General features: G+C 38.6%; 1 protein-coding gene across 4 annotated transcripts; it reads left to right on the top strand.

The window, feature by feature from the left end:
• The first annotated feature begins 372 nt into the window (after nucleotides 1-372).
• Nucleotides 373-26,141, top strand: hap1 (huntingtin associated protein 1). Of its 4 annotated transcripts, XM_072916393.1 has the most exons (15): nucleotides 373-802; nucleotides 9,457-9,533; nucleotides 9,701-9,817; nucleotides 9,913-10,007; nucleotides 11,447-11,555; nucleotides 12,150-12,228; nucleotides 12,309-12,439; nucleotides 12,883-12,957; nucleotides 14,236-14,447; nucleotides 17,337-17,549; nucleotides 17,687-18,021; nucleotides 19,885-20,073; nucleotides 23,111-23,213; nucleotides 24,719-24,768; nucleotides 25,143-25,291. In XM_072916393.1, exons 1-14 carry the CDS (start codon nucleotides 619-621, stop codon nucleotides 24,756-24,758), a joined length of 1,959 nt encoding a protein of 652 aa, XP_072772494.1. In that variant the 5' UTR covers nucleotides 373-618; the 3' UTR covers nucleotides 24,759-24,768; nucleotides 25,143-25,291. The 4 variants fall into 4 exon arrangements, with proteins under 4 accessions (XP_072772494.1, XP_072772495.1, XP_072772493.1 ...); XM_072916394.1 differs by lacking the exon at nucleotides 23,111-23,213 and having other exon boundaries at nucleotides 25,143-25,332; XM_072916392.1 differs by lacking the exon at nucleotides 24,719-24,768 and having other exon boundaries at nucleotides 374-802; nucleotides 25,143-26,141.
• The last annotated feature ends 46 nt before the right edge of the window (nucleotides 26,142-26,187 follow it).

Below are 26,187 nucleotides of genomic sequence, written 5' to 3' on the forward strand. Positions count from 1 at the left end.
ACTATTGCATTCAGAATCAGCCCGATGCAGAGTGAGTGGGTGTGTCTCTGTCTGGCGCAGCGTTACGCTAAGCTCTCCTCACTGTAATGCTGGCATTAGGTCTGTGTGCAGAATCAGAGCATCCATTGACGTTGGCGGAACCTACCATCTCAATAGTGTTGCAGGGGTGTGCAGGCTTAGTACAGCATCTTCTAAAACGGCATCAGCCTTCCAATTTCAGACTTTTGTTTCTTTATTGTCGTATGAAACAACTATTTAATGGATGAAGCCAGTGGGGATCAATAAGTGCTTTTCTTTTTGAGAAAAAGACCTTGCTTCATTCACTGCCCCTACTCCTCTCTTTCCCTGATATTCTTACCGGTAAGTCCAACGTGGCCAGGTAAACGAAGGCAGGAATGACGACAGATAGAGCCTACATACTGAGGGATTAGCACCAAGCAGCTCAGAGTAGTCCCCACAAACAAACGCAGGTGTATACTCCCTCTTCTCTGAGGCAAGTGGATCTTGTTTTTACCACATCCAGCTGCAGAATGCTCAAGAGCCCGGCGTGGCTCAGCTTCAGGACCCAGCAGTAGAATGAAAAGAGGACAGGATTTAAAAGAGGACAGGATTTAACTGATGGACGACAAGAGTGAAAGCAGTTTTTCTATGGTTACCATGGAGGTGTGGATCTCCTCTGCGTCTGAGAAAGAGGAAGAAGAGGGGGTCACTGCTAGTATTGCACTGCAGGACAAAGCATGCCACAACAGCAACAACAATAATAACAACAACAATAATAACCTTTGCAGGGAGGTGACGCAAGGTGAGATAAGAAATGTTGAATGGAATATTAGGACGAACAAGTCCTGGACAGTAGATCTAGTTTGCTGACTAAGGATTTGTCATTGGTTGGATGGCTGAGGTTTGTTACCTAAGAGCTTTACTGCGTAATGGTACTGCAGAGTGCAAGGTTAAGTCATGATTTTGACAGTGTGATGCATGTTCACGTCTGCAAAATACTATTTGTATTTATAAGACTGCTTTGTAAATTCTGAAAGTGCTCATATATTCATCTTCAGTGTTTCAGTGCGGTGAAGGTCACTGAGCATGTGTCTTTGCACTCTGCAGTATGCTGAGTAATCAAACTAGTATTTGGGTGCATTCTTTGTTTGATTGTTCTATAAATAGAAAATAATTGTATATAATAATAATAATCATTTTTTATATGTGCATGTATGTACCCTGCGTGTGTTGCTGAGCGACTTCTGGTACATCTTCAGTAATGCTCATTTGAAGCTATCGAATATTAAATGTGTTATTAAATCACAGTAGCAGCGTGGAGCTTTGCATCAGTGTGTGCCTGGTACTTACCCCAACACCACAATACAGGCACACCTCCAAAAAAACTATACATTTCTAAACAGTGTCATGTTGAGTGTATGTGTTATTTGAGAGTATAAATTACCTGGTTTATTTTTGTAGAAGTCTTACTTACTATTAAATAAACCTTCTTGGCTTCTATTGAAAACAAACTCTGAAAGCTCTGTAAGCCAATTTGAAGAACTTCTGATCTTGAAACAACAATAGACTCAATGGCACAATGTGAATCTTAATCTCGCAGTTCATCCTCCCTGTCTGAACCCTGCGCTCTAACAGACGTCATAAGTATACCTAAATCAGCCCATCCTTAGGAGGACAGTCTATAGGATTTTGGTTTATTGTAGCTCTCTAGAATTAGCACTGGCAAAACCTTAGAAACCTTTAATTCTTACCCTGATTCGCGCTGCACTGCGGCGGCCAGGTCAAGAGGAAATAAATCAGATTTGTTTTTGCATGCTTAAGTTAAAGATTTCCTGAAACAACAGTTTATTTCTCATAAACTACTGTGATGCCTGTGAAGCAAATGATAGTCAATTTCACATTCATATCCATCTCCCTTGTTTATACATATTTGAAACAAGACTCGTGAGATAGGCTCCAGCACCCCCCGCAACCCCAAAAGGGACAAGCGGTAGAAAATGGATGGATAGTTCTAATGTGGGCAGCAGAAGGTCCTGGGTTTGATTCCCGGGCTCAGTTTGCATGTTCTCCTTGTGACTGCATGGGTTGCCTTAGAGTACTCCGGCTTCCTCCCACCTCCAAAGACATGCACCTGGGGATAAGCCAATTGGAAAAAGTAAATGGGCCCTAGTGTGTGAATGTGAGTGTGAATGGTTGTCTATCTGTGTTGGCCCTACAATGAGTTGAGGACTTGTCTAGGGTGTACCCTGCCTACCACCCGAGTACAGCTGGGTTTGGCACCCTGTGGTCCTGAAAGGGACAAGCGGTAGAAATGAATGGATAGTTCCGATGTTACATTAAATTGGACAATGTTCAGGGATTTATACAGTTTAATTTTGGCACTCAGCATCAAGGATTGGAATTGGGGGTTAAATCACCAAAAATGATTCCCGGGCGCGGCCGCCGCTGCTGCTCACTGCTCCCCTCACCTCCCAGGGGGTGAGGGTGATAAGTCAAATGCAGAGGATAATCTCACAACACCTAGTGTGTAAGTGACAATCATTAGTACTTAAACCTTTTTTAACTTATATTTTTTAATTGATCTTACACACTCATCATCTCAAAAATCATAATGTGATTGCATGGGCCTAGTTTATTTTAGTAACCTTAAATATGAATATTTAAAATGTATGTGATGTATTTTCATTAAAACATGGAAAGTAAAACCGTTCAAATAGGATTGTGTTTAACATAGCTAAATACTGAATATATTTCTACTTGAATCTTTTTTACGGGTTCAGTCCTCATTTCTAATATACGGTAGTAGCTACATGAGGAAAAATATGTACTGTACTGGTGGTGGTGGTAGTATTAAACTTAACTGTATATTGTATACCAGGGTTCTTAACCTTTTTGATCTTGGGGCCCAACTTTCCCACTACAGAGCAGGGCCAGAGCCCTCTCAAATATTAACACTGTTAACAATTAGTAATTTTACTCTTGATTTTTCAATAGTTAAATCTACCCTACTTACAGTTTAACAGGATAAAACTTGCCAAATGATATGAAAGCATGTGTTAATCACAAATATTATTCCCAAGTCTTAGTTTAGTTTATTACAAAATAAATAATAATCGAATATAATGCAAAAGAAGGTAATCATAAAAAATTACATACAAAAACATACAATTATATAGTGCCAAAATATATACATTCAAACATATTTAATTACAATAATAATATATGTTGTTTTTTTAACAAACTGTGAATAAAATTGAATTGCAAATGAAAATACAGCTTCACCACTTAAGTCATAATTTTTATGCTTAAGAAACTTCTCTATGACTTTAGCTTCAGACTTCTTCTGTTTGATATTGTCATTACTGCCACAGTTGGTGCCACAATTGGTAGGAAAGTGTGTATCCCTGCAGCCCATACAGACCACAGCTCAGAAACATATTTTTGGTGGCCCTCTAAGAAACACTGTTGTATACTATAATTTTTAAGCATTTTAATTAAGACTAGAATTGTGAGTGCCACTGATTTATGATGTGATGAGGACTGCCAGTAAGGCGCATAACAATGAGTTAAGCTCTCCAAGTGCTGCTTCCACTTAAAGGAACAGGTAATCATGCCAAGCAAATCGTTAGGCGGCAACTATTCTGTAGCAAACACCTGTAAAATGACATATGAGTTACGTTTAAAACGGCTTATGGTTTTGTCATCCTGCTTCTTACTTCACACTTTTGTTCAGTCAATCGCTGAATGTCAGCTTTTTATTAATTAAACTTCACTGTAAATCCCAAGGCTCAGTGTGGTGCAGACCTAGTTTGTCTTTTGTGATTCATGGGCATCCATCAATTTTAAGTGTCACACTTCCCCCTGAACACTTTAGTGTTTCTCCATTAGCCTTATTAGGTACTGTGACAGATACCTAAACAAAGTGTTTATCATCTGAATACAAGAAGCCCAATTAAATTACTTTGTGATGCTAAGACTTTTAAGATGTCGCAGATCATTCTGGTTATTCACTTGTGTGTTTGATCAGTATCAAACTAAATGTAGTATAAAGCTGCAGTATAAAACGGTTAGTTAGGGATGTTGGGCTTTCAAGTGAAATTTCAGGAAAAGCCCATAAATACACAATGGCCTTTACAGGTGAACGTATATGTTGTGTATATATATATATAAACGTGTGGGTATAGGCCTGGACTGATAACAAATTTTGGTAGACGATATACTGTATTGTCCCACAAATTATTGCCGATAAACGATATTGTCAGTATTATTTTGAGACCAATTTAAGCACTAATGTAAACAAAATAATAATAATGCAATAACCCTTTAAATTGCACTAACTTTGATTTATCATTAGTATTTTTTACCATTGTAATTTGAAAGTTTTTGATTATCCTATATAAATGTAAAACCAAAAAAATCTAATAAACACTCAATTTCTGTTGGGAAAAATTACACTTAAATTAATAATGACCATCTTGAGGTGCAGTTTTTTTTCCCCAGGTGGAAAAACTGCATCGGGAATTTGGGGGAGGGGAGTTGAAAATTTGGCATACTGGTTCATTTGTTCGTGTTGTTTGGCTAATCTTGCTCATTCCCACAATGTGACATTTGCTTTGCAATCATATTTTTTCCACCTAATTGTTGTTATCTTGCCGTGTTTCTCAATGATGCTGGATGCTAGAAGTCCCATCTAAACTCATAGAGACAAATATTGTAAATGACTGACAAAAAAGTCTATTTATCTGTTTATCCGTTCATTTAATTCTACTATTGAACAGACGCATTCAGGTGCTGAGATTGATGCACAGCGTGAACCCTCTTTGAAAGCACGAGACAAAGAAAACAAACACAAACATGGCAATTTATAGAAGCCGGCAAAGTTATTAAGTAAATTTGTATTCATCGTTCGATTAATTGATTCATTAATTATCGGCCCAGGCCTACATGTGGGTACATTTGTCCAAATGTTCAGGGTTAAACTCCACTGTACAACTTTCTGTTCTCTAACAAAGATATAAATGGCAATATTCACAACATTGTGTCGCTGTTGCAAGCTGCTGATGATTCTCTGTGACACTCCAAGCTCAGGGGCTAACATCCTGTTTAAAGCCTGGTAATGCAATTGGTTATTCTTATAGTGACAACCTCTGAGGAATGCAACAGTTGTAGTCGAAACTGTCGGGTACGGAAGTAAACACACAAGTCTGGCTATAAGAATAACAAATTGCATAATTTTTTGAAGACCTAATGAACTTATTTATATGACTGAAGCCTGGTAATGTTGCGATACTGTTGCTTAATTGTTAGGTGTCCTCTTGGTGTCATGATGCCAAAATGTGAACAGCCTGATTAAGAAGGCGGTTGTATTCTACTACTGCTATTACTATTATTATCCACAAATGCCTTGTTTATTTCCTTGTAACAGTATAGCACATTTTGCAAACAGTACTGAATAATTGGACAGGTGCATTCAAAAGTTTAGAGAAGCTCAAAGTGCACCACCAATGAATATTGTACATATTGTAACAGCGTAACAGACAATGCTCCAAGATGCAAACACAAATCAGGAGCCAGCCACTGTTATCCCCTCAATGCTAGTGGTGGTTTATTCCTGGCAGACTCTCCCACTGAGCTATATCAGTATCCAGCAGAACCAGGTCTTCAGATGTGTCTTATCTGGTCTTAAAAGGATCTAGCTAAGAGGATCACTATCGGACTGACCACTTGGAGATGTTGTAGTCTATGGAGTAAGGCTCCAGTTAACTGCATCATTAAAAACAGTTTTTTTGTTATTATTCTCTGAGCAATTTAGATAGTTTTAGAATATGTTTTGAAACCTTGTTTATTTGTGTCTTCAGGGCCTGTGCACTCAGCAGTAACAGTGAAAAGCCCTCTTGACGTGGCTTATTTTATAGTTTTTGATGGCATTTTAGGGCCCTCAGGATATCTGTGGATTAAATCTATTGAAACATGTATACCTATCCCTAAAATGTACCCCCTAGAGCTGGGCGACATGGCACAAAAAAAAAGATCTCCATTATTTTTTTCATTGATATCCCAATTGTTTTAAATAAGTCAGATTGTCCCGTGCAGTACTATACAGAGTAACATTGCAACCCTACTCTTTATTACTGCAGTATCGAATAACAAGCCATTTTCGGCTGTTCCATATGATAGCAACGCAAACCTAGTGGCTGCTATAATTACATTCTGGACTCTTCAATCCTCCTCCAGTTTTTCATAGTGATTTGGGTCACCAGCCAGCACCTGACCACATGCATTTAAATACACACACACACACACACACACACACACACACACACACACACACACACACACACACACACACACACACACACACACACACACACACACACACACAATGTGTATATACTGTATCTATACAAAACCCAAAACCAGTGAAGTTGGCACGTTGTGTAAATCATAAATAAAAACAGAATATAATGATTTGCAAATCCTTTTCAATTTATATTCAATTGAATACACTGCAAAGACAAGATACTTAACGTTAGAACTGGTAAACTTTATTTTTTGCAAATATTAGCTCATTTGGATTTTGATGCTTGCAACATGTTTCAAAAAGGCTGGCATAAGTGGCAAAAAAGACTGAGAAAGTTGAGGAATACTCATCAAACACTTATTTGGCACATCCCACAGGTGAACTGGCTAATTGGGAACAGGTGGGTGCCATGATTGGGTATAAAAGCAGATTCCATGAAATGCTCAGTCATTCACAAACAACGATAGGGCGAGGGTCACCACTTTGTGAACAAATGCGTGAACAAATTGTCGAACAGTTTAAGAACAACATTTCTCAATGAGCTATTGCAAGGAATTTACCATCTACGGTCCGTAATATCATCACAAGGTTCAGATAATCTGGAGAAATCACTGCACGTAAGCAGCAAGGCTGAAAACCAACATTGAATGCCTGTGACCTTGGATCCCTCAGGCGGTACTGCATCAAAAAGCGACATCAGTGTGTAAAGGATATCATCACCACATGGACTCAGGAACACTTTAGAAAACCACTGTCAGTAACTACAGTTGGTCGCTACATCTGTAAGTGCAAGTTAAAACTCTACTATGCAAACCGAAAGCCATTTATCAACAACACCCAGAAACGCCGCCGGCTTCGCTGGGCCCGAGCAAATCTAAGATGGACTGATGCAAAGTGTAAAAGTGTTCTGTGGTCTGACGAGTCCACATTTCAAATAGTTTTTGAAAACTGTGGGCGTTGTGTCTTCCGGAACAAAGATGAAAAGAACCATCCGGACTGTCAACGTTCAAAAGCCAGCATCTGTGATGGTATGGGGGTGTATTAGTGCCCAAGGCATGGTTAACTCACACATCTGTACACACAGGTTTTGGTGCAACATATGTTGCCATCCAAGCAACGTCTTTTTTATGGATGCCCTTGCTTATTTCAGCAAGACAATGCCAAGCCATATTACAACAGCGTGGCTTCATAGTAAAAGAGTGCGGGTACTAGACTGGCCTGCATGTAGTCCATGTAGTCTCGCCACACCTAGTGTGTGTGTGTGACAATCATTGGTACTTTAACTTTAACTTTTTAACCTGTCTCCCATTGAAAATGTGTGGCGCAATATGACGCCTAAAATACCACAACGGAGACCCCGGACTGTTGAACAACTTAAGCTGTACATCAAGCAAGAATGGGAAAGAATTCCACCTGAAAAGCTTCAATAATTGTTCTCCTCAGTTCCCAAACGTTTACTGAGTGTTGTTAAAAGGAAAGGCCATGTAACACAGTGGTAAAAATGCCCATGTGCCAGCTTTTTTGCAATGTGTTGCTGCCATTAAATTCCAAGTTAATGAAAAATAAGTTCCTCAGGTCGAATATTAAATATCTTGTCTTTGCTGTCTATTCCATGAATATAAGTTAAAAAGGTTTCGCAAATCATTGTATTCTGTTTTTGGAATGGTGTTCCTGGGATAAATGGCCTCACCTTTTCTCCTCCAAACATATTGCTGGGTATTGTGGCCAAACAGCTCAATTTTTGTTTCATCTGACATCACATGGACAAAGACAAGATTCTGTGGTCAGATGAAACAAAAATTGAGCTGTGCTCCAATCACTCCATCACAAAAAAATAAGAGCTGTAGAAATGATTGGAAACTCGAGACAGCCATGACATTATGTTCTTTACAAGTGTATGTAAACTTTTGACCATGACTGTATATGTATGTATATATGTATGTGTATACATATATAGGTATGTATATGTGTGTGTGTATATATATATATATGTATGTGTATATATGTATGTGTATATATGAATGTATACATATGAATGTGTATATATGTATGTGTATACATGTATGTATGTGTACATATGTATGTGTACATATGTATGTGTACACATGTATGTATGTATGTGTAAACATATATGTATGTGTGTGTATCTATGTATATATAAATATGTGTGTATGTATATATGTATGTGAATGTATATGTATGTGTATATATATATGCATATATTTTTGTATATCCTGTATGTATGTATGTGTATATATATATTTTACATATATATGTAAGTGCGAGTGGGTGTGCGTATACGTGTGTGTGTGCGTATACTGTATCTGTGTGCATGTGTATATAAATGTGTGTGTATATAATACTATGTATATGGTATATGTATATATGTAGAAAAGCGCTATACAAGTACAACCCATTTATCATTTATCATTTATCATGTATATATATATATATATATATATATATATATATATGTATATATATGTATATGTGTGTGTGTGTATATGTATATGTATTATTATATTTGTATGTATTTCATTGAAGTTTGTGATTATTTATTCTAAATTATTTTCAGAGGTGACAGTTGACCAATCTGACCAATTGGGTTGATTTTGAAATTAATACATTAGTGCTTTCAACTCATTACCATTTTTAATCAGATTAATCAGACTTTTGAATTGTGACTAATCATGATTATTCGCAGGTTATTACTCGCTTGCACAATTTAAATGAAGTTTAAAAAAAAGACCCCAATATTTTGACTCTAATGCAATTGTATTGTCAGAATGTTATACAGGAGTGCAGCCCTTTGAGACACTTGTGATTTAGGGCTATATAAATAAACATTGATTGATTGATTGAAGATGTTTTAAAGTGTTTTACTTGAATGCACATCTTTTATTTACTCAAAACTTGATAACAGTTTTGTTTAAAGTCTTGTCAGGGTGCATTTTGAAGTCAAATTTACAAGCGAGCGCAACCGTTTTCTCACTTGTATTATTCATATTCTGACTGAGCACTGAATACCATATAGTTGAAGCCTACATTTTTTCCTGTTCTAAATGATCTCTCTAATAAATAGTATCATGCATGGATCACAGGACGTGTCTCATCCTCTATTCATGAAACTCCTCCCCCTCTGTTTCCTCCCACAGTGCTGTGTTCAGACAGAGTGGGCCAGGTCACCAAGACATATCATGACATTAAGGCCGTCACACACCTGCTGGAGGAGGTAAGATTTGCGGTCAGACAAACAGGATGAACAGAACTTTAAAGAGAATTAAACTCATCTGTCTCATTGACCATTTGTCACCATTGTTAGCACACTGTCCGTTCAATAAACAAATAAAATGTGATTTCTTGAATTGTGCTATATCTTCAAATTTTTTATGAATGCAGAAAGAGCGTGATCTTGAGCTAGCGGCCCGCATCGGTCAGTCTCTTCTTAAACAAAACCAAGAACTGACAACCCGAAATGGAATGCTGGATGAACAGCTAGAAATTGCAAAGGAAGAGGTACAGGACAAACTGCTCAACACGCACTTAGGAACTTACATATCAAATGCATTTATGACTGAATTGGATTCAACTAATTGTGCTTTTTCCCCCAGATTGCTCAACTTCGTCATGAACTGTCCATGCGAGATGACCTCCTTCAGTTCTATGCGAGCACAGAGGAGATAGAAAATGCTGAATCCAATTTACCGTAAGTGAAACCCCAAATTGCAAAAATATATCCTGCATTTGTAAAAATCGGCATACTGTACACAAACTAATCATCAAATTGTCATTATTACTACTGCAATACCAGCGCAACCATGGTAGGTGAATTTCCGCAAAGTGGGGATGCTATTTACTTTTAAGATTTAAACAAACAATTGTATGTATTTTAGGCCTTGGTAAACCTTCCACACTTTGTTATTAACCTTTCATGATGGGCCTGGTTAGCGCCGTGCATGGCAGCTCCCGCCATCAGTGTGTGAATGTGTGAATGGGTGAATGGGTGAATGTGGAAATAGTGTCAAAGCGCTTTGAGTTCCTTTAAAAAGGTAGAAAAGCGCTATACAAGTACAACCCATCTACCATTTACCATTTCACACACATTTCTAAACACTTTCTACACTCTTACCTAATTGTAACATATAAAATATTGGTACTCACAAATGATGACAGTAAGGAATTACCTGTCGGTGATGATGATGGCGGATAGCGCTGTCACAGTGTCCTCTTTTGTCATCTTCCTCATATTCTTTTCCTTGTTTTTTGTGTACCAGCTTGTAATTGGCTGCTTGTAATTAACAGTTCACAGCTTAACTACCTTCTTTAAAGCATAATAATGAGGATGTCCACCTTTTCTTTTTTTCTGGGGCTTGGGTTCTATATGAATGACATTGTAGGACTTCAAATACATTAAAATACTGTACCGTATTAGCGCAGATAAACTGTTCACTCACGGAACATTTGTATACAAATACTGTACCTACTGTATCCAATTTTTCAAATCTGCAATTTATTGAGACTGCACTAAGTGAGCCGCGAAGTGGTGAGTGAACTGTATAACATTTAAAACTACGGTATTACAAAATTATGACAGAAAATGCTGAAATGATTGCAGGGCTCTTTTCAATTTTACCAGGCACAGGCCCCCTACGAATTTAGATTAGGAGCAGGGCCCCCCATACTTAAGTTTACTGTATATTGTAGAAAATTGTTTATTAAACAGGCCCCAGTGCCGTTATTGACTGTATAGTATCTTGTTTTCGTCCATTTAATAATACACTATTCAATGATGCACAGGTTGCTTTAGTCATTTGTACATTAACTATAGTATAATGTTTCTTTACCTTATATTTGCAAGGTTAATTCAGTAGATGGGCATGCTAATGCTATTCATATGATCAAGTATTTAAATTTGAATAAAACAAACCATAAATGTGTCTTATCATTTATTTATTGATTCTGTTACCTACTTGTTAAGCAGACATTTATACACCTTTTCTCAGAAGAAATTTTATAAAAACACAAATGAAATCAAAACCCCAAAACATGCAGTCAAACCAAATAAACATGTTTGTAAACATAATGTGACTTAAGGTTTGTTTCCTTTGTATTTGTCATGTGAAAACTGTTATGTTTCTGTTTTAGAATAAAAAAAAACGAATCAACCAGTTCTCTCAGCAACTTCGTCCACTATGACTTCTTGCAGCAGAAACTGAAATGTTTGGAGGATGAGAACCGCAAACTTCGATTGGAGGTAACAGATTAAAAGATAAGAAACACATTTTTAAGTTATGTACAGGGTACAGTGGTACTTTGCTTCCAAAAGGTCAGATGAACACTGTATTTGTATAAACCAAGTATTTTTTTCTCATCAGAAATAATGCAAATCCAAATAATCTGTCCTGATTGCAAAATCATGTAAATGATGAATAAAATGCATAAATGAACATTTAATGTCACTTTTATTTTTTGAATGTCTCTTACCTTTTTATCAAAGTGCTGACATTCCCAAGTTTCTGTGGCTCCATTGTGGCTGATTTTGTAATAAAATCAGTCAATAAAAAAGCACAGAAACTGAGCCACCAATACGTGATTCTTAGTTTGAGAACTTAATTCCGTGGATACAAACACTTCGATGTTCGGCCATGTGAGACAGTATACGAAAACTGGTGGGAAATGTTGGTAAACATTTTCATCAAAAACCAAATCAGAGGTACCACTGTATAATGTATCCTGTTGCTATAAATGTGACCCACGGGGCCGAGAAAGTACACTATTTGCCGTAATGATCATTTTCCCAACTTCTACTTAAACACTGTAACATATTAAACCACCATCATTTTCACAGGCCAGTGAACTCAGCACTGAGACAAGCAACTACGAGGAGCAAGAGCAGGAGCTAATGATGGTGTGTGTGGAAGAGCTGTGTAAGTTACTTTTCTTAAACATTGCAAGGCAGTACACGCATTTTTGATGAAGTACATTAATAGGACCTGTGAAATTTTAGCCTCTGTCAACAAGCAAGTGGTGGATCTATCAGACGAGCTGGCGCGTAGAGTAGAGGATTCTCTCCGGCAGCAAGAAGAGATCAGCTTGCTGCTTGCTCAGATTGTCGATTTGCAGGCCCGCTGCAAAAGTGTGAGTTAAAACTTCAAATATTCATCTAAAAAATATGAATTAAGACTTAGACTTAGAGACTTAGACTTCCTTTTATTGTCATTAAAATTTAAACTTTACAGTACAGATAAGAACACATTTTGATGCATTAGCTCGTTGTAGTGCAGGATAAAAGAGTCATAAGGTGCTGATATAAATAAATAGATTACTGTACAGATAAATATATTGCACTTATTGCATATGCATCCACATTTATGGATGTATGTTATATTGTCTTTATACTGTATTCCAGCGAGTTAATCCGTTTTTGGGGGGAATTGAGGGGATTATTTTGATGCGTTCAAGAGTCATGATGTGTTCATGAGTCAATTAAGAAGGCACATGATGTGTCACAGTGATAACATAACCTGCTTCCATAAACAGTAAGCTGACATCCCACAAACTCCTTCTTTTGGTCCCTTTAGGTCACAAATGAGAACGAGGAGCTGAACCAACATCTGTGTCACTTGCGCGAGAGTAACCTGAAGCTGCAATCAGAGGCAAGACCTTCCAAACATGAACTGCATATGTAGCTGCCAAACAGAACAAGAAAAAATAGAATGGATATTCATGATTTAAAAAATGACAGTTGACTCATGTTCAAATATATCTGGAATAATTTATTTATGATCATGGTATATGATACACATAGGGTGCCCTGTACTTCTGTTTTGGAGATATGCATGCATGTGTTTTGTTACTTCATTTATATATTTATATTTTCTAAATCCTACATAATGAATGATGAAACTTTTAAGATGGGCGTGTTTGTGTACAAGCAGCATGGTAGTGTCCAAAAACATTCACAAGAGGACTAAATTGGTGGATGTTTCAGCCACTGGCAGCAACAAAAAAAAAATTATGATTTTTTTAATGTAACATTGCTTGGTGGTATAGTAACTTTGTATATAGTGCTCATTAGTTTATCTAGATGTACTTGACAAAAAGTCCACTTATGTATGCAAGAGAAAAATAGAGAGGCACAATGCAGGATTAAGGTGCATTTTTAATCTACAATGCTTTTTAAAAACAATGAACATTAAATAATTTACAACATCAAAAGGACATTGCTTTAAACTTAATACCACAGATATTTTTTTCTGTCATTACAATATTAACATAAATAACATTCAAAAGTACACCTGAAGCTTTCATATTCAAATGTTTCCCCATAAATACCATAACTTCACTATTATTCTTGTTTTGTATGTTGCGGAGAAACAGTGTCCTCTACAATAGACTGTTGATTTTGGTCTATGTATTTTCTCAGAGTTATTGGAGTCCTCTGCTGTTTTAAACTGCAAAAAAGCTAGCCCAAATCATCTCTATGACAGCATTTGCTGCAAAAATGTGAGTCCTAAGAAGGTTTTTTTTAACTGAACTCACAGGCCGCCAGTTGAGTCGTAAAATTATATAGTATAACTAAAGAAAATGAACCGATGACTACTGACTGCATCTGAAGTAAACAAGCTATAGCAACACTTTAGTTACATAATTCACATTCCGAAAACAAATTGTAACTGCCAAAAAGGAGAGGACCGAAAGGAGGGCCTTGGAATTTGCTGGAAAAATATTTTTCTCCCAAGTTTTGAAATGAACTCGGAGGCCACTATGGTGTCATTTTTGGGCCCAATTTGTGCAGTCGGGCCGCCAGTTGAGTGGTCCTAGTGTACTCTTCCGCCCAAGTCACCTGGGATAAGCTGCAGCTCACTTTACACCCTGAACAGGATAAGCTTCAGAGAGTGATTGACTTGATATTTGCCTCCCTCTGTCTGCAGCTCAAGGACCTGCAGGACAAGTACTGTGAGTGCAAAGACATGCTCCACGAGGCCCGAGAGGACAACAAAAACCTGCGAAATAAGAGCCTGCCGAACAGCACGGTGCAGCGCTACACCGCTTTGGCCTCTGTCCTCCCCATGGACAGCCTGGCAGCAGAGATAGAGGGCACCTTCCGCAAAGGCCTGGACACGCCTGCGTCGTCAGAGTACAAGTAAGTCATGATCATCCCGGAAGTCATTGGTGTATGGATGCCTTACACCAAAACAATTCTCAAAATTCTAATTTATGTTTCTGTTTAATTTTGAGGCGGTAGATTTGGGTAATTGCAAAGCATGCACAATGGGATGCTCTAAATTGGATGTGAGTGTGAAGGGTTGTGTGTATACCTGTATACACACAACATTTTTAAAATTTAAAATTTTCCTGAAGGAATCAATAAAGTACTATCTATCTATCTATACAGTATGATTGTGCCCTGTGGTTTAACTGTTGACTAGTCCAGGGTGCGAGTTTAGAAACCCGAGCGCAGAGCTGTGATGACCGCGCCCCGCGCTTCCCGGAGCTCATTTGATAGGTCGCTGCAAAGTCTCTTCTTCTTCTGGCTGCTTTTGCTGATTTCTCATGCATTGCGCCACTTTTGCCCCCATCGGTCGCTGAGGGAAAATGAATCGCTGTCTTGTTCATTATGACACCTGCTGAATGAAGGTAGCATTCTTAAGGTAAATATTTGATGAAAAGTTAACAACATTTCACTCGCCAGTCGTCATCATGCCAAATGCAAATTGTACACACTGCCAGCAACCAGGAAACAGCGACGCTGAACATTCACTTTTAGGGGTAGGGTAGACTTGTTTTCCATGATATTAATACTGTTAAATACAATTAAATTGGGATTGCCAACTGCATGCTCTAGTCCAGTGGTTCTCAACCTTTTTTCAGTGATGTACCCCCTGTGAATGTTTTTTTAATTCAAGTACCCCCTAATCAGAGCAAAGCATTTTTGGTTGAAAAAAAGAGATAAAGAAGTAAAATACAGCACTATGTCATCAGTTTCTGATTTATTCAATTGTATAACAGTGCAAAATATTGCTCATTTGTAGTGGTCTTTCTTGAACTATTTGGGAAAAAAAGATAGGGTTTTATTTATAATTATAAAGGATTTTTGAATTGTTGTTATTTATAGAATATCTAAAAAAAATCTCACGTACCCCTTGGCATACCTTCAAGTACCCCCAGGGGTACGCGAACCCCTGGGGTACGAGAACCACTGCTCTAGTCTAATCTATCGCTATGTGGCCCTTTGTTGTGGCCCAGACCAGCCAGCCCGAAACGCATGTGTCAGGAACAGATGCGGAAGCAAATTTTTACAACAAATTTCTGAATAAAAGTGATAATATATCATATAGTAGGTTATTATTACACTTTGCATTCATATTTTGCCGTTTGTTAAATTTTTGTTGCGTTTTGCTTGATTGTAAAAGATGTCTATCGTGGAGCTGGTCTGAGGAGTAAAAGAGGAGCGATGTTCATATGTTGTTAATATTCAGTGTTTTATTGTTCATAGTTAATACTGTAAATCCCACTTTCTTTATTTTAATGTACATTTTGGGTGTACCATTTAGTAAAAAACGGAAAAATTCTATTTCGTTTTTTTGAGGTGGTCTGTCATAACTTTTTTAGAACTCTGATGTTGTGACTTTTGGTATTAGTGTTTTTGAAAAAAAACGGGACCCAAACACATACTGTACAGCATATTTTTACAGTTATATGTGTATATGTAATTTATACACATACACATTGGCCCCCCAGACACATTTTTTCTTTCAATCTGGCCCCCAAGTCAAAATATTTGCCCAGCTGTGTGTTAGACATTCACTAAGATTTCTTTCTTTCTTTCTTTCTTTCTTTCTTTCTTCATAGAGATCTCTGTGAGAAAAACTACAGATTTCGGACATTTTGCAAGTTTTTGCAAGTTATGCACTTAATCTATCAATAAAAGTAGAGTTGTGTTTCCTTCAGCCACCAAAGGTGGCGTAATTAAGGCACAAGCAAGAGACTTTGCAGCGACCAATCAAATGAGCTCCGGGGAGCATGGGGCGTGGTCATCCCTGCTCTGTGCTGGGTTTCTAAACTTGCGTCCAGGGTGTACCTCACTTCTTGCCTACAGTCAGCTGGGATAGGCTCCAGCTTACTAACAATCCTAATGAGACCTATCCATATAGAAAATGAATAGATGGATGGATTGTATTTCAGAAAAAAGGTATGGGTACCCAAACTCTGTACCTTAATGGCACTGGTGCATAAAAAAATCTAGTAACTATTCTTGCCTCACTTTTGTGCTCAGTTCTTAGCAAAAATTATGTACATAGTGTAACGTCCTAACACATTTAAAAAAATGTTATTGTCGACCTTAACACGCTAACAGCAGCACTTAGTTTGAACAACATATTCAAACTTGCACACACATTTGTCGCTTTCCACACCAGCAACATGACTCTTCCTCATTATGCACCAATCATGGTGAGGTGCATTCCCGAACACTGGAATTCTGAACATCTTCATGACATCAACACACGCTGGTCGTTACACAAACTTCAATTTGCTCAGTTAATTATCGGTGTGTGGGATTGACTAACAAACACTGTTACATACTACATTATACATGTTTTTCTTTCCAATTGTATGCATTTAAAGTACTGAAAAATCTTGGAATATTTTTTGCACATTTAGCTTCGTTTTTTTATTACTAATTACTATTGTGTTCTATTTGTAAAGATAAAAAGGATAAAAAAGATACAAAGTCATCTTATTATGCATAAGACATCGGTAGTTATTTCTGTTTCTGTTTTGTAAATAGACTAGGATAGGTATAATACGCGTTAGCCTTTGCCTATTCCATTTCAGACTATATGTGTATTTAAAAAAAGTATTCTCTTTATCTGTCAAATGTTTAAATGTCTGGATAAACTTGAACTTGATTTGTTTTTGGACCAAATTTGTCTTTAAAAAAAAAAAAAAAAAAAAAAAAAGACCATTTAAGCATTAGCACCAAACATGAGGTACATTTGACCTTTGAGACATTTCTTTTTGCTCCTTGCAGAACCCACCCATGGCGGGTGTTTGAAACTGTGCGGGTGGTGAACAGGTCGGTGAGGCTGCGCTCTTTGTGCCAATCTCCGGGACTTCCAGGTTCCAGCCCAGTGTCCATGCGTTCCAGCTGCACCAGCACTCCTCGCACCAGCTACTATGGCTCCGACAACACCAGCTTGGAGGATAAGCCTAGCAGCAGTCCTGCGCAGAAAGAAGACATCAGGTGTGTCAAAGAACCATAAATTATAGGTGCTGTTTGCACTGCACTTTGCTTTTGTCCTTAGGTAGAACATTTTTTTCTCAATGAAATGTAATTCCACTATATGCTTACTTGTGCTTTGCCACACATTGTCTCTTTAGCATCTGTGGGCCAAAGCGCCTAGGGCAGCCTGGCACACCGGGAGGCCATGACCTTGAGGCAGCCTTGCGCAGCCTATCAGCCCGCCAACAGAACCACTCCTCCGAGCGCCCTTTCTTTGATGTAGAGCGTGAGCGGAAACTCCGCTCCCTGGCGGAAAATATCGAGGAGGATGAAGGCTCCAGTGGCTTCTTGACACCAAATGACAGCCTGGCCTCCAGTTCAGAGGCATCGACCGGCACCAACTACTCCAATGGGAGCTCCCGACACTCCTGCGGCTCCTCGGGATCCAGGTCTTACCTACCCGACCGCCTGCAGATTGTCAAACCACTTGAAGGTAGTAAATCTTTTCAAGCGTCTATACGTTCAACACAACATTCATTTACAGAAAGAATGTTGATCATTTTGGTATGTCAAAGTCATGACAGTAATTACACATCATACACACGCTTTGCTCTTTAAGCTTAATTGTTTGCTCATCAAAATACTTTTGAGATCACTTCCTTTGATATACAAATGTCAAGCCAGTAGTTCTTTCTCCAAACTAATGTCACGTGACATCTTCTGTGATGAACACATTATGCTTCTTTTATTGTGATGCCACTGGATGCAGTTACAAAAAACGCGTAGTGTTCTCTCCACCAAAAAACATCTTTTACATGAATAGCCATCTGACTGACTGGAGGCATATAGCGGCAGCAGAGTAACTCATCCACACTGACAAAACGCAATAAACCAGCGCTGGCAAGGAGAAACAGGTGAACTTAAATATACTTGAAAATAAATGCCCTGGCAGTCTGCAGTGAAACAAGTAGTCCAACAGAAAGGGGAACTCAAACAAGAGTACCAGAACAGGAAATGATACAAAACCCAAAACCAGTGAAGTTGGCACCTTGTGTAATTCGTAAATATATATGTATGTAATGATAACTTCAATTACAAAGGAAAGCAGATAAATGGAGGGGAAAAATATAAGCAAACTGTATTAACCTTGTAGATTGTTATAGTAACAATATGTTAAGCTTCCTCAGTGTGCCGTGTTTTACCCAGTTTCCCCTAGGAGAACAACGTTCTGTTTGATTAATCGCGATTATATGCATGAGTGTAGGTATGCATATGTGATTGTACGTTTGTACATAACACAGGAAAATGACTAACAAAGTCCAAACTGTCGTGGGATTGTGACAACGTGTGCCTAAAGACAAGCTTAGAACATGGGTTTTCTTTTAATTATCTTTAATTATTGTCCAGGATGTACCCCGCCTACCGCCCGAACGCAGCTGAGATAGGCTTGGGCACCCCTCTCGACCCCGAAAGGGACAAGCGGTAGAAATGGATGGATGGATGGTATTTGTCATTTTGCTCACTGATGCTGATCCCTGATATTGAATGTATTATCACTAAATTGTTTTAGTACTTCAGAAAATAGTATTAGTATTTTAATTTATTTTATACTTCATTATTTCATTCCTCTTTCTTCCGGCAGTACTGTTTTCTTAAGAGTATTTTAGCATTTTTAACGTGAGCTTTTCTTTTTTTAATATGTGATTATTTACTATTTGTGCAGTGTTTCTGTTTTTATAGTCTCTGTTTATCCATCGGTGTGTGAATGGATGAATGTGATGTATAATGTAAAGCACTTTGGGTTTCTTTCCAGGTATTGTAAAGCGCTATATAAATACAGACCAGTTACCATTTACAGCTGATTAAAGTTTACACTATTTGATGCTATATTTGAAAAAATATAAGTGGAAATATGTCAACAGGACTAGAGATATCTTGCCAAGGGACATGTAACCAAATATTAACATTGATGTATGTATGCCTTTGACCCAGCAGATTTGGTCACATTTTTAGTAGACCCATAATAAATTTATAAAAGAACCAAACTTCATGAATGTTTTTTGTGACCAACAAGTATGTGCTCCAATCACTCTTATCAGAGTTGTAGAAATTATTGTAAACGCAAGACAGCCATGACATTATGTTCCTTACAAGTGTATGTAAACTTTTGACCACGACTGTAAGTCCAGTCCTGACGAACACTCCCATCAATTCACTAGCAATCGAGAATCTGTTTGAATTGAGATTGAAAAGTTTATATTTGTATAAGTTTGTGATTGACCACCTCTCTCAGGCGTTGGTAATTTATACTCCCAATGTTCTACAAGTCCTGATTCCTCTGACTTTCCTTCATCAGGTTCAGTGACTCTACACCAGTGGCAGCAGCTGGCCAGACCAAACCTCGGGGGCATCCTGCATCCTCGCCCCGGAGTTCTGACGAAGGACTTCAGGGAGCTGGAAGTGGACATACAACATGTGTACAGTCTGAACGACCTGGAGGAGGATGAACCGGATCTGTCGCTGCTGCCGGGAACAACCGACATGGGTAGGGCACATTTAAACTCCTTAAAGAGATTCACATTCCAAGTGTACATCTTGATTAGGAACACTAGCACAATCTCTTGATGATGATGCAGTGCGCTACACCATTGCAAACTACAGCCGTAATGAAAATAAATGAATACAATGCAACCTCGATTTAGGAACTTGAACACGGGTTGTCAGTAGAAAAGTGTGTATATTGAAGCAAATTTAAATTATAATAAACACGTCCATAAGAAGAGGTCTTTATTTGAATATAATATAAAGTGTTATATTGTACTGCGTATCAAACAAACCTAACAAGGGGTTGATGGATCAACTTTCATTTAACTAAAATATACAGTTTCAGGAAAAATTCTGTGTGAATGCTGAAATGCCCAAGGCGAACTGAAATGCTAACGCTAACCTGCTAACAATTAGCATATGTCAAGTACCAAGTCATAAGACTCTGAGGTGTACACCTGTGAAATTAGCAGTGTAAATTTGTGAAAGAAGTGAACATGCTAACATTAGCGTGCTAACAGCATGTGTCAAATATACATTTATCGGACTCTGAGGTGTACACCTGCAAAATGTGCTTAAAATGTTAGTATGTTAAATTAGCATGTTAGGTTGCTAATGTTAACATGCTAGCATTCAATTAACATTAGCAGGGAACATTTTTACTTCGGAATGGTTGAAATGTGGAAGTACTAACACTTTTTAGTAGAGATGAAGTGTTACGGGAAACAACTTGCTGAACTGTCCTCATTTGCAACTGCCCTGCCAACATGCACACACACTGTCACTATCCCTGTGGTGCACTCACAGTTTGAAATCCCAAATCTCCCTAACTTTAACAGCCAGGTTAGTACAAACGGCTGCGTTACGAGGCTTTTGTGCGCAGAGACAAGGTTCAGTGGCTTGTAAATCGAAAAGTTTGTACAATGATGAGTACAAACTTCCACTTCACCTAAACTGAGCTTATTTGTTAGTTTTTTTTTATATCTTTAAAGGACCGGACTTTATACATCTCATTAGATTGTGCAGGTGTATCTAGTGCAGGGTTTTTTCAACCTTTTCTGAGCCAAGGCACATTTTATTCATAGAAAAAATCCCGAGGCACACCACCAGCAGAAATCATTGAAAAATGAAACTCAGCAGCCGATATTGACAGTAAAAAGTCGTTTTCGCAATTGGTGAATATGAATTCACACCATAACCAACCATGCATCACTATGGCTCTTGTCTCAAAGTAGGTAAATGGTAAATGATAAATGGGTTGTACTTGTATAGTGCTTTTCTACCTTTTTTTTAAGGAACTCAAAGCGCTTTGACACTATTTCCACATTCACCCATACACACACACATTCACACACTGATGGTGGGAACTGCCATGCAAGGCGCTAACCAGGACCCATCAGGAGCAAGGGTGAAGTGTCTTGCTCAAGGACACAACGGACGTGACTAGGATGGTAGAAGGTGGGGATTGAACCAGTAACTCTCAGATTGCTGGCACGGCCACTCTCCCAACTTCGCCCCACCGTCCCCATAGGTGTACTGTCACGACCTGTCACATCACGCTGTGACTTATTTGGAGTTTTTTGACGTTTTCCTGTGTGTCGTGTTTTAGTTCTTGTCTTGTGCTCCTAATTCGATGGCTTTTCCTGTTTTGTTGGTATTTTCCTGTAGCAGTTTCATGTCTTCCTTGAGCGCTATGTTTTGGAAATCAAGACTATTTAACTTGTGCGGACGCTATCCTTCTTTGTGTGAACATTGTTGATTGTCATGTCATGTACGGATGTACTTTGTGGACGCCGTCTGCTCCACACGCTGTAAGTCTTTGCTGTCGTCCAGCATTCTGTTTTTGTTTACTTTGCAGCAAGTTCAATTTAGTTTCGTTTTGCATAGCTATCCCAAAGCTTCAATGCCTTTTTTAGGGGCACTCACCTTTTATTTATTTTTGGTTTAAGCGTTAGATACCTTTTTACGTACACGCTGCCTCCCGCATATTGTGATCATGACAAACCATGTTCCCGACATCTACAAAGCAATTAGCTACCTGCTGCCACCTACTGATATGGAAGAGTATTACACGGTTACTCTGCCATGCTCTAGACCAGGGGTCGGCAACCCAAAATGTTGAAAGAGCCATATTGGACCAAAAATACAAAAACAAATCTGTCTGGAGCCGCAAAAAATTAAAAGCCATATTACATACAGATAGTGTGTCATGAGATATAAAGTGAATCAAGAGGACTTAAAGGAAAATAAATGACCTCGAATATAGCTACAAATGAGGCATAATGATGCAATATGCACATATAGCTAGCCTAAATAGCATGTTAGCATCGATTAGCTTGCAGTCATGCGGTGACCAAATATGTCTGATTAGCACTCCACACAAGTCAATAACATCAACAAAACTCACCTTTCATGCACAACGTTAAAGGTTTTGTGGACAAAATGAGACAGAAAAAAAAGTGGCATAAAACATGTCCTAGAAAATCGGAGAAAGTTATACATGTAAACAAACTAAGGTGAGTTCAAAGACCGCCAAAATTAGTAGGACAAAACGGTGCTCGCCAAATACTCGAATCAGTGAAGCATGTTTAATACAAACAGTGTGCTTTGTAACAATTAGGGAGGCTTGTGTCATGTTTGTCCTCCTACAGAAACCATATTAAAACAAAAAATAGATTTTTTCTTTTCTTTTTCCATTTTTCATACATTTTTTAAAAAGCTCCAGAGAGCCACTAGGGTGGCGCTAAAGAGCCGCATGCGGCTCTAGAGCCGCGGGTTGCCGACCCCTGCTCTAGACAGTACAGACACTCAACAACGGCACATTATTAGCGAATTATAATTACTGGTTTGCAAGAAATATTTTTAACCCAATTAGGTGAAATTACATAATCTACCATGGCGCACCAGACTGTATTTCACGGCACACTGGTCGAAAAACACTGACCTAGTGGAATGCGGTGTATACCATTTATATTCCAGTCATCAAGATTTTCCTTCATGAGAATTTTAATGCGCCATTTCCCTTCCTAACCTTATAGTGTCTCCATCGGGTCTCAACCTTCCTCAGACCTTCCCCACTCCCACCATCACCACCTGCCAAGTACCCCAACCATCCTTCATCACCCCCTCATGCCCTTTTAGGTAAGAACATGCTGTCATCTTTTTTTGTTGTGCATGCACTACATCAGTGCTTCTCAACCAGGACTTTTTGTGTGGGCACACAGGTTGTTAGGCACTTTCTGCTATCTAGTGGATGATTATTTAATATTTGTATCGATCCACCCACCTTTGATAACATTTAAGAGCTGTAGCTTGCGGTTAGCATATCCTCCTACGAACATGTCCAGCTATTCCTGGTCCTCGAAGGATGATACTAGTAAGAATCTTAGTTTATTAAGAGGCGAGGATTGCTGGCTTACAAGTGGCTTTGCAGTGTGAAGGGACTTTAGCCGCTAGCCAGAATGCTACATTGTGTTGAGGATACGTTTATTAGCTTTTCACTGTCAAATTTGCAGACACAGCTAAAATGTGTCATCAGCATGCATTATCACTATCAATTGTATTAACAGGGTACCCGCGGGGTCTTAAAAAGTTGAGAAAAGTCTTAAATCCAATCATTTTAATTTAAGGCCTTAAAATGTCTAAAATTCTTCTAAAATCTCATAAAAGGTCTTAAATACGATTTTGAAAGGTCTTAAAAATCTATTGACGCAGTGACCTTGTGGTTAGAGTGTCCGCCCTGAGATCGGTAGGTCGTGAGGTCAAACCCCGGCCGAGTCATACCAAAGCCCATTACCTCCCTGCTTGGCACTCAGCATCAAGGGTTGGAATTGGGGGTTAAATCACCAAAATGATTCCCGAGCGCGGTCACCACTGCTGCTCACTGCTCCTCTCACTTCCCAGTGGAGGGAACAAGGGGATGGGTCAAATGCAGAGAGTAATTTCACCACACCTAGTGTGTGTGTGATTATCAGTGGCACTTTAACTTTTTAACTTTTATTTAAAACATGCATAAACTTCAGTCTCGCTTTGAAATGTTTCGATTTTTGAGGACGCTATAATGTAACTACACAGCGGAACTAACTGTGCGGTCAGAAATTATAGTTTGGCAATTTTTTTATTCTGACTTCCAAACAAATCTTGGTTCACAACACAGCGGTTTCTGGTGTTTTTAGTAAGGTTAAGCGTTTTGTATTCCAATGTGAAAGAGCTGTGAATAAATTCATATACTTTGCAAGTAATTCCGGGCCTCCCATTTTCCTTCAAATCTCTTGTACTTTTTTGCCTGTATCGATGTGAAATGGGTCTTAAATTGTATTCAATATGGTCTTTAAAAAAAGTCTTAAAAAGTCTTAAATTTGGCTTGTTGAAACCTGCAGAGACCCTGATTAAAAGCTCTATGGTCGGTCAAAATTATATCATTTCTATCGTCTATATATCGTCTATCGTCTATACCCTACCTTGTGCGTGTGCATGTGTAAGGACAATAGATTTCAATGTAATCTGAAAACAGCCTCTCAAGATTCTATTCTATGTGTGACTGAAATGTGCTGTGGTCTGTGAACTAAAAACCTCATCAGTCACAGATTTTCTTCACTTCTTTTCCTGCTCATTTTCCAAACCTTCCTTTTCCCCCTCACCTCCAGTGGCAGAAAGCGTCTTTCCCGGCGTTCTCTCCAACTCTAGAAGGAGCAAAGTAAGACTCCTGTTTTGTATAAAAATATCAACAAGTTGCTTGCATGCTAGCTAACATCATCAAAGCAACACGTTGATTTCTGGGTTTTCAGAGGTCAATCGTCACAAAGGATTTATGAGCTTGTCAGTAGAGTACAGCGTTGTTTGATTTTTAAAGACTGACAGAACCATTTTACAGTTGTACTGAAAACCTGTTGAGCTGTTCCATCTGCTCCAACTTGTTTGTGCATTTGTGCGTCTTATTGAATGATGTTTTAATGACTCTTTCATAACAGCAGATTGTGTTGCATCAGCACTGCCTCATAAACCTTTTTCCTCCATCACAATACAAACACTTTTCAACCATTTTATCTTGTTTCTGTCTTGTTTTTGCAGCCATCACTCTATCAGCCTGCCATTTTGTCACAGCTGTGAGCATGTGAGCACGTCACCTGTCCTCCCCCGGCAGCACTTTGGCCTCGCAGGCTGCCCCGACACAAACGTAAGCTGGTCATCACCGGGACTCCTGCAGCTGCTTCAAGAACGAGGTATCTCCGCCTCCTCGTCTACCCGCCGACATACACACAACATCGCCAGCGCGGAACCCTGGTTCGAGCAGGCCTCACGCACGGACACGGGAGGGGAAAAGAAAATTTTCAGCTTGAACTTAGTGGAGAAGCTTCAGAGTCTCGGTCTGCACAGGGTGGCGGCCTGGGGGTTGGCGTGTGGTGATGGCAAAGGGAGGGATGCAGTGAGACGTCCGCCTAATGCGCTGATCACATGACACCATACTTTTGATTTGTTCTTTATGGTTTTCTACAATTGTGGCAATATGTACACTCTTTCCACTTTATTGTGAGCATCGTCTCTTTTTAGAAAAAAAAAAATCAAAAACACTTTTTTATACTGGTCAAAAAATGTGTGTGTAGTAATGAATGTAAATTATCATGCAGTAACTTAATACTGTCCATCCTTTAAATGCACTGAAACACACACTGCTCTTCTTGCTGCTTGTATGATGTTTGATCAGTTTGTCCGATGTACATAAAAAGATCTAAACAAGAAAGCAGTGCAATGATCGCACTAAATCATGTCATTAATGGTATTAATAATCACTTGTTTTCACACAAATGTGCTTTCAAATTCTTATGTTTTACTGCTCGGCGTCCAAAAATCAAAACAAAAAAATGTTGCACCAAGTCAACGAATGTGAAGATATTAAAAAGAAAATTAAAAAAAACTTGGACAAAATAGCTCATGTGTAGCAACAAGGCATGGGATATTGTAGATTTCAAAGGGAATAAAAAATGTAATCACTTTAAGGTGCACGGTTTGTTTGTATTTGCATCAGCTGTACAGTGAATTGTTCCACCTGTAAATAAAATGTGAACATTTTGGCTTTGTCAGACTTTCATCAAACTCTCTACAGCAAGCGTACTTT

The sequence above is a fragment of the Nerophis lumbriciformis genome, linkage group LG27 (genome assembly GCF_033978685.3).
Source record: "Nerophis lumbriciformis linkage group LG27, RoL_Nlum_v2.1, whole genome shotgun sequence".
NCBI lineage: Eukaryota > Metazoa > Chordata > Actinopteri > Syngnathiformes > Syngnathidae > Nerophis > Nerophis lumbriciformis.

What these genes read in the sequence shown, in the direction of transcription:
- hap1 (XM_072916392.1), top strand. Translation starts at nt 619, where the DNA reads ATGGACGACAAGAGTGAAAGCAGTTTTTCTATGGTTACCATGGAGGTG. An exon ending in GGTGTGTGTGGAAGAGCTGT is followed by an intron (nt 12,229 to 12,308) that starts GTAAGTTACTTT and finishes GTGAAATTTTAG; the next exon opens with CCTCTGTCAACAAGCAAGTG. An exon ending in GCCGGGAACAACCGACATGG is followed by an intron (nt 20,074 to 23,110) that starts GTAGGGCACATT and finishes CTAACCTTATAG; the next exon opens with TGTCTCCATCGGGTCTCAAC.